The sequence below is a fragment of the Brassica napus genome, chromosome A8 (genome assembly GCF_020379485.1).
Source record: "Brassica napus cultivar Da-Ae chromosome A8, Da-Ae, whole genome shotgun sequence".
Lineage (NCBI taxonomy): Eukaryota > Viridiplantae > Streptophyta > Magnoliopsida > Brassicales > Brassicaceae > Brassica > Brassica napus.
Genome location: NC_063441.1, coordinates 13,240,635 through 13,249,834, shown reverse-complemented (window position 1 = coordinate 13,249,834; position 9,200 = coordinate 13,240,635). Strand labels below are relative to the sequence as shown.

Here is a 9,200-nt window from a genome sequence, read left to right as displayed (position 1 = left end):
CTTTCTGTTCTTAGGAATTATAATTTGCACTAATCTCATACAAGTTCCTAAATTAGTTAGTGAGCAATATTTTAAACCGGACTAAAGTACCTTCAAGTTAAGATTGAACTGGACCAAATTATCATGATTGAGACCATTACATTAATATCATTTATATACATGTTGTTCATGGTTTCTTATACTATAGATGGGAAACATTTGATCCTCAGAAAGAAAAAAATGCCAAAAATTTGTCGTTGACAAGTAGCCAAATGTTTCACCTTACAAACCAAACAAGTTCTAATTTGAAACCGTTTGCTTAATGTGGTACGTCAAATCACTCAGGATTAGTATCTAGCAAAGCATTGTGTATATCCAATTTACGAACACATTTTATATATATTTATGGAATGTTGGAGCACATTTTTTATATAAAAAAATTCATACAAGTTGATTGTAACATGTTTCTCCATTGTTATTTTGGTTCAGTTCATATAAGAGATGGTAGGTTGTTATAATTCATCTTCGGCGAATGGTAGGGTCTTATACAAAACATGTTTCACCAAAAAGAAAGAAAACAAAATGGTTTCTAAAAAGACAAGGCAGAAGCATGTGAACTTCATCCATTAGCTCCACCGGATATGTTCCTCAAACTATTACTCTCCAGTGGCTTGCAGTTACAAACCCTTTTAGTTCGCTATATATACTTTACACATTTAGAGAAACTTGCTTACAAAACCTAATACATTTCTATAGAATCCCAAGAATTCAACTTTTCATCATCCAATATTTTTTCTTTCCGTATCCCCCTTTTAGTTACTTGCATTAATCCTCAAAGATGGGTATTCAATTGATTGGACTATCTCATGCCAAGCAAAAGCTTCAAAGAAGCTTATCAGCAAAAATCGCAAGCCTCTTGGCCATGTCGGGTACTAATAATGTCCCAAAGGGTCATGTGGCCGTCTACGTGGGGGAGACTTACCAAAGGAAGAGATTCGTGATACCTATATCATATTTAAACCATCCATTGTTCCAAGGTTTGTTGAACCTCGCAGAAGAAGAGTTCGGGTTTGATCATCCCATGGGAGGTTTAACCATTCCTTGCACTGAAGATTACTTCACTTCTCTAGCTTCGGTTCTAAGTGGTTCATGATATGGAGCTCACTGATCATCACAATATTCATTATAATTCTTATATACATATTTTGTGTATTTTCTTTAAATGTATCCAAGGAAGTCGAGAGAAAATTACTCGAGATTGAGATACTGTGTATAAGTGAGTCTCTTTCAGTTTTGGATCTTGAAAGATCTTGTGAGTTATTTTAACCATTCTATTTGTAAATAAAAAACACTTCCTCAAAAATCTTGTATTTTCTTAACCATTCCATGAGACCTCAGCTTGCCTTTTCTACAAGTTATATTTATGGAAGTAATTCATTTTTGATCTGGAAACAACTTAAAGAGGAGCTAAATATTTTTAAAATTTATAAGAACGTTACATCTTTCCAGCCAGTTTCTAATTTATTTATTTTATACATTTAGGTTTCGATTTACTGTCGCTCACGCTAACAATAATAATTAATATATATATATATACTATATATATACCAAAATGATGATCAAACCAAATAAATACTATTACTTAAATTCGGTTTTAGACGAGAAGTGACGTCAATAAAGACATCTTCAGCACAAGGGATCGTAAGATATTTCGTCGAGTGATCTGTGCCAAATTCATTTTCGGCTTGACGCAAGAGAGCTTGGAACAAAGGATATTTCAAATAAGAGATTGGAACCACAAATCTTTTCGTCTTTTCTTCTTCTTCTCCAACGTATACTGCGAAGTGACCCTTACGTAAGTTAATTATATACCTCAAACGCGATATTTTCTCACTGACTATTCTCTTTGCTTGAAAAACTATATCTTTAAATCGAATCATATCTATCTTTCAAATGAACTAATTTTTTTATAGCTTGAAAGAAGATGCATGTGTAGACTTTGTGGTTACATATATATACTTTATAGGGATGAAGCTTTGTTGTCTTATAAGATTGATAACATAAATGAAAAAGTAAATGAAATTAAAAATAGTGCACTTAGAAGTATTTAAAATTATAAATTATAATGTGATTTGTTTCTTCTTCTCCTTTTTCTTCTTCTTATTCTGAATTTAAGAATTAAAACATGTCTGCTCTCTTCATTTTATTCTCTCAATTTGTTTCTTCAGATACCAGATTTTTCTCCCTTTTGTTGACATTATTATTTTCAATCTTCTCATTTTAATTATTTTAGAAAAATTAAATCGTATTATTTTTTATTAATTTTAAAATTTATATGAACTTACCAATTATAGTTTTATATTATACTGAAAGTATTGTCATCCTGTTCTTCTAAGTTCTTGAATTTAATAATCCAAGTTTTAAAATAGATATATCCTATATAAGATGTTGTTTTTTACATGTCACACTCACATTCTTTTCATCACAATCAGTTGCCCCCAATCAGTTAGATACTCTTAATAAATCAGCATTGGACTTATTATTGCTAATAATTAATATTTTGTTTCAATTTCCTTTTTCAGTTAATAACATTCTTCAAATTTGTTTTGGGAAATAATAAAAATGGAAAAAAATCTTAAAATATCTGTAATTTTTTTAAGATAATCCTTTTAATACATTTTTATTTTAACTTCTTTTTGGTATTTTATGTTTTATGTAGATTTGGTGACATCTTTCAACTATGTATGTTTTTTAATGCTGGATTATTATGATATTCGAACTATGAGAAATACTTACTGAATATTATACAATCGACAATTATACTAACTGCAATACTCGAGCCGCCCAGTGAAATCTTCGCTTAATTAACTGTATTCTTTACACCATACTGTAGATTTTTATAAAAAATTTCCATTAATTTACATAATTTTTTTTATGAAATCGAAACTCAAATTTTCTGATGTAAAAATAACAATGAACTTTAAATGAAACCAATGGACCGATGGAGTTTCCATAGCGATGTATGATTAAGAGCATCTCCAAAAAAAAACTCTATTTTGAAGTTTCTAAAACTCTATATTTGAAATTTAAAAGTATTCTTCTCCAAAAGCAAAACTTCAAACTTAACTTCAAAAGTGACCAACAATGAGTAGCCGATCAGTTTATTTTTCTGATCCAAGATTTCATCAATAATTCCATTTTCTTTTTGCAGGTGTTACTTCAATTACCGTTATGCACTAATGTATGAGATGTCACCTTTTTATATATTTGGTTCCCAAAATTTAATCATCTCTACACGTTGTATAAAGGAATGCCACAGTTACAATCTGTATCATTTTCTCAAAAAAAAACAAAAAAACAATTACAATCTGTATCATGATATGTCCATGGTTGCTAAGGTAATAATTTTCACTAATTTATATACCAGTAGGGATCTTGTATTTTGTTTATTGATATCAAAAGAAATTACAGACTATTATGATTAGATATCAAATGTGTTTGATTTTTTTTTGACATCAATATAAACAAACTCAACCAAGACTCTACAAACCACAACGGTAACTCGGCATCCATATGAACGTTAAACAACAATTGCTGCCTAGCAGTCCATGCAAGACTGTCCGTCCTTTAATTATGCGTTCGGGGTATAAGAATGAGCTTTGAATGATTGAAACTTCTCTTTAGTATCTTGATATCTACCAAATAACTTGCAAAAGCATGCCATTTTTCTGGTTCCGAAACCATCTTCGCCTATTGAGAACAATCCGTTGCAAACGTGACGTGATATTGCCTTAAATTTCTCATTGCCCAAATGAGGGCTTCAACTTCCGAATGAAGTGGTGATTATAAACTTGCCATTGTGTTTCTTGCACCCATTAATCCATCAAAACCTTCAAGAGTACTATACCATCATTGTCCGTAATGAATATTATTTTCTTTCCATGACCCATCCGTGAAACACCATCTCCCCAGTATGTTAGGTAAGACTGGTAACTCCACCTCCCTCGTTTGTGTAAACCTCTCAGTTATCGATGCTTGAGCCTTCCTCCAAATCAACAATTCAGTTTCTGCCAATTTTAGTGAATCTCTTGGATCAATGTCTATGTTACTAAAAGCCTTGTTGTTTCTGGCCTTTCAAATATACCATAAAATCTATGCAAAATGGTGATCTTTCATCTGCGGAAATACCCTCCAGTACATATAATCCATGTTTATGTAGAGCGATTGTGTAGGAAATTTTGTGGATTTGAAAGAATCCTTGATAAAGCTCATACTTGAACTGTTGGTGGAAATTCAAAGAACACATGATTTATTGACTCTTTAGCCGCTCCACATTTTGCACAATGTGTATCTCTTTGAATCCCTCTTGCTCGTAAATTTTTTGTTACCGAAATACAACCTGATACTATATGCCACAAAAGGTGTTTTATTTCAGGGACATCTTATTTTCCAGGAGAAGGCCTTTAGAGAGGTAACATTTGGACCATATAACGGCAATGCTTCATCTCCATCCGGATAAACCCGAACTACTTGATAACCAGATTTCACCGTATACCTGCCATTATTGGTGGAATGTCATCCATCTCTATCAACCATGTGATACTGACTCAATGGTATACTCTCTATAATTTTTCCATCATGTGCGTCCACCATAGATCGGATTGCTTGAATACTCCACGTTCTTGAAATTGCATGAAAAATCCACAGTAAAGTCAGGGTAAAAATTACAAGTGAATTGATTGTTGTTTGCTGGTCTCGGATCAAATGTGTTTGATAGTAAAGCTACATGAGCTATGACAGGAAGACCCAAGCAAAACAATCATTCGGTGTCATCTATAGCCACCTAAAAAACCTATAGATAATCATCAATAATCATCCGTATTTTTCGACAATGATCTTAAAGAAGTTAAGAGTCACGGAAATCTGTTGGCAAGCGAAAGTGGTCCACCTCTAATATCTGAAATCCCCGTTTACGTACTAGATCATTTGGTCCAATAAATAAAGAAATTTGATATAATTTTAAAACTGATACAAATAAATGATACAGAAAACTGATTCAAAATCTTAAAGGTTCATATATACGCAAAACTTCTTTTAATCAATCATGACGCTAAGCCAAAAATATTTTATATGCTCTATCAAGCTCATCCGATCCTTTAGAAAGAACACACTTAGCCAAATACTTCTTCTATTTGTTTCTTGACTTTTTTCAGTTTCTGTCTTCAACTCTTCTCTTTCAACGTATAAATGATACCAATGACTGAAACCATCTACAGCAAGCAACTATTTTAGGTACAAAGGGGAAGAACATATATGTCTACAGACTAGCACACTCAAATAAGATATGAAAATAATATATTGTAGGCCATGTGGAGCAAATGGCTATTGATCTATTTCGATCACTAAACAGTAGTATGTTGTATATTCAAAACTCAGTCGTAACAACAATTGCAATCATCATCATCATAATCACATGCAAAGATGTACTAGTCAAATCTTATCCAATGGCATATAACTTCTTCAAATTATTGATAGAGCTGTATTTACAAAATATATATATACACATAAAAACCATCGCTTTACTCATAGTTTCCAGCAGTACGGCCCCTAGTTTAAGAGCAAAGGAAAATTCTACTTTAGGACTTGGAACTTATTATACTTAATGTTTTCATATATAACTATCAACCATTTCAAGAACTGGACCCACTTAGCCTGACCAGGTCACACTATTCACCACTTCGAGGCTCTAATTAAATATACATACCCGACTTTTATATTGGCAATCATATAAACACATACATTATATAGTTTTTTTTTCTGAAACTACATTATATAGTTGCATGCATTCTCCTTTTATATATGTATGTTTACATAAATATGAGCTAAGCCATGTGAGCCAGATGGATGATGGAAGGGTCCAACAGCCCACAACTTTTGGGGGGGGGGGATGTTTTGGTGATAGATATATCGCATCTTACTGCTATTTTAGCATTAAAGTCTTTTCATTATCTTGAAGTCACATGCTAGCTTTAAGTTCACTCCTATAAATAAAAATTTCTTCTCCTCCTTGTCTATCAAGTCACTTGCTTCAAATATTTGGTACATTCTCAAATTGATAAGTTGCATTGAAGAAAACACAAAGATGGGTTTAATGCGGTCCGTGCTTCCAAATGCAAAGCAAATCTTCAAATCACAATCTATGAGGAACAAAAACGGACCACCATCATCAACAACAACTTCAGGGCTTGTTCCTAAAGGTCACGTAGCCGTTTATGTTGGGGAAAGAATGGAGAAGACAAGGTTTGTGGTTCCGATATCATACTTGAACCATCCTTTGTTCAGAGAGTTTCTTAATTGCGCGGAGGAAGAGTTCGGATTTCATCACCCAATGGGTGGTTTGACGATTCCTTGTCGAGAAGAAGCGTTTCTTCATCTCATTACATCTCATCAGCTGCACTGAGGAACACAATTATTAATATTTAGTAGCCTTAAGGGTTTTGATGAAACTTTGTTTTCTCTCTCTCTAAGGGGAGAATTATAGGAAACTTACTTGTGTGTATACATCGGAATAAGATACTAAAAGTTGTACTATAGTATTTATATTCAAACTATTAAAAGGTCAAGATGCAGAGGGTGGCAACTTATCAAAAAAAAAAAAGATTTAGAGGGTGACTGCATTCTAAGCTTTAAAGGTTGTGCATAGGAGATTTAGATCTCTTTTTATTTTCTTACCAATTTGTTGTGTGTAAATGCTTAATATATTGGGAACAAATATATATATTTGAAACATAATATCTGCTCTCCAACTTCAAAAGCTCTGTTATATTGATCTACAATTTAGAATACCGAAGATAATATGTTGAGCGGTTTCCATAATGTGACATCGTAAAAAAAAAAGGTGACATCGTTAGATGTTATAGTACTGCCTCGAATATTACATTTACGAAATACATTATTTTTTTTTGTTTTTTCGGAACACTACATTATTTTTTGTATTTTCACTTCTTTGCAATCCAAACATTGTAAATAGTCTCTCCCATCTCGAATCGAACAAAGAAATAGATTATTGTAAAAATGGAACGTTTTGTATAATGAGAAATCTGTATCACATATATATAAGTATATTTATTAATTTACCATAGCCAGCTGACTTACATTATAAATACAGTATCCTAAAACTATATATAAGACTTCAAACTATATTTAAAGGAATGGTGGATCACATGCACTATGAAGAAACTATATTTTGTCTCTCCATCTCCACTGCAACCAATCTGTAGAGTAATCAATTGTCCGTTTTGGTTTGATTGATGGCTTCCACTCCATTTATTTATAAATCTCTTCTTTCATGTTTTTTTTTCAATCAAAACTCTCTCAATTTGTTCTCGCGATGAAGTCGAACGGGAAAGCCTTAGTCTCCGACGATCCGATTGTGAAGAAACCAAACGGCAAGGATGTTGTCTCCTCCACCGTTCTGGATCAACCAACCAGTAAAAACGCCGTCTCCTCCGCCAAGGTCCATAAGGTGATGCCCGCCGTCTCCTCCGCTGTACCGATCCAAGCAAGCAGATCAACCGCCGTCTCCTCCGTCAAGGTTGATAAGGTGATGTTTTTCTTCCACTGTTCTTCGTCTAATTCGTTGTTGATATCAAACCCATTCTCTCTCTCTCTTATATATATATATATATATCTTATCTATCACTACGAGTTTTCTCTGGTCAGTGGTGATGTCCGTGCGGAAGAGAGAGCATACGATTTCTTTTTTGGCTTTCTTCTGTGATAGTGGAATTGTGTTTGTTGATGGTGAAGTGTTTGTTCTGGGTTTTGTTTTTAAGGACTCAAGATTGTGTCTATGTGTGGATTTGGTTTTGTCTGAGAAAGATATGAGATTAGGAGTAGACCGTAGAGATTGAGTATGAAGAATCAATCTTTAGACGCTTTTGGTGATATGGTTGAAACTATATTTTTTTTTTTTGGACTCTGTTGAAACTTGAAACTAATTAAAGGAGAGTTTTTTGTTTGTTTCAAATGTGTTGATGGAGCACATTCTATCTAGGTATGAATACAACTGCTAAGACTGAACAACAACTTCTACTTTGTTCTTCTCAAGATAATGGTGATGTGGTATGTGTATCTATTATCTACAAGCAGTGAATAAAGGGGGATAGAACCAATGAGGAGAGCCAGTTGATGTGGTGACAAAGCCAGGACATGCTGCTCTTTTGATCAAATTATGATACACAACAAATGTAAGATTCTGATAATAACATGTTCTAAAATTTTGTCATCAGGAAGAATGCTTTTCATTACTCCTCACAATGACTTCTCTTGGAAAGAAAACCCTCAAATCATAAGTATTGATATCTGATGCATTCTATTCAGTTGTTTCGTGCAGATTATTACGTCACATGATCAGAGAAACAATAGCTCACATATGAGAACTGATACATAGAGAAATGTCTCACCAATGGATTTTGGAGGCTCTCCTTCTGCACATGTTAATCTTGGCAACTGGTTTTATTCCTCATCTCCTGCAACTATATTTTTATGACTGTATTAGATCATATTACTACCAATCTTCTTCCTAAGAATGGCTTTATTTTTGTTCAAGAAATGTTCTTATATGTGTTTCTATTTTATGTTTTCATTTTAGGTTCCAGAAAATTGTTCCTCTTAACGCATGTTACACTAAAACAGTTTAAATGCAACTTTTTAATGTATCTTACTATTTCTCTCGAATTTTATATAAAATTATTTTAAAAATATTAGAAAAGTTTGGTATGATAAATAGAGCGTGATAGTTTTGTAGGGTGATCATCCGATTCGGAAAAACATAAACTTCAATTCCAATCACTCTAGCAGACATCAGAGGCCACGCCAATAGTCCAACTACAAAAGCTTATACTGTTTTCACTACTCTACCGACTGAGCCAAAATCACATTCCATTATATGTATAAAATAAAATTAGTTAAAGAGTATAGCTAACTACAAAAGCTTACAGACAATTTAGTAGAATATTATTTTCAGTATCAACTACCCATTCGGTGAGTTAAACTTGACACTAACAAAAAAAAATTACAACGTCAGTTTCAAACCAAACTTTACAGTTAGATTAACATATTAACATTCAAATAATCCTTAGACTAGAGCTTGACCCGCGCATCCGCACGGATGTTTATTTTTATTTTTTATAAAAAAATTTTATTTGTATTAGTTATAA

The 9,200-nt window shown here is 32.9% G+C and overlaps 3 protein-coding genes and 1 long non-coding RNA gene across 4 annotated transcripts; 3 read left to right on the top strand and 1 right to left on the bottom strand.

Moving 5' to 3' along the window:
- The first annotated feature begins 359 nt into the window (after positions 1–359).
- Positions 360–1,632, top strand: LOC106359750 (auxin-induced protein 15A-like). Its single transcript, XM_013799398.3, has one exon. The coding sequence runs from the start codon at positions 818–820 to the stop codon at positions 1,130–1,132; it is 315 nt and encodes a 104-aa protein (XP_013654852.2). The 5' UTR covers positions 360–817; the 3' UTR covers positions 1,133–1,632.
- Positions 1,599–2,891, bottom strand: LOC106359749 (auxin-responsive protein SAUR21). Its single transcript, XM_048738837.1, has one exon. It carries the CDS (start codon positions 1,917–1,919, stop codon positions 1,599–1,601), a length of 321 nt encoding a protein of 106 aa, XP_048594794.1. The 5' UTR covers positions 1,920–2,891.
- Positions 2,892–5,934: 3,043 nt separating this feature from the next.
- Positions 5,935–6,771, top strand: LOC106359748 (auxin-induced protein X15-like). Its single transcript, XM_013799395.3, has one exon. The coding sequence runs from the start codon at positions 6,122–6,124 to the stop codon at positions 6,437–6,439; it is 318 nt and encodes a 105-aa protein (XP_013654849.2). The 5' UTR covers positions 5,935–6,121; the 3' UTR covers positions 6,440–6,771.
- A 451-nt stretch (positions 6,772–7,222) lies between these two features.
- Positions 7,223–8,699, top strand: LOC125577387. Its single transcript, XR_007315813.1, has 2 exons — positions 7,223–8,228; positions 8,375–8,699. It is a non-coding gene; the product is annotated as an uncharacterized LOC125577387 (long non-coding RNA).
- Positions 8,700–9,200: the final 501 nt, after the last annotated feature.

Excerpts from the sequence above, each read along its gene's own strand:
- LOC106359750 (XM_013799398.3), top strand. The coding sequence starts at position 818 with ATGGGTATTCAATTGATTGGACTATCTCATGCCAAGCAAAAGCTTCAA.
- LOC106359749 (XM_048738837.1), bottom strand. The coding sequence starts at position 1,919 with ATGATTCGATTTAAAGATATAGTTTTTCAAGCAAAGAGAATAGTCAGT.
- LOC106359748 (XM_013799395.3), top strand. The coding sequence starts at position 6,122 with ATGGGTTTAATGCGGTCCGTGCTTCCAAATGCAAAGCAAATCTTCAAA.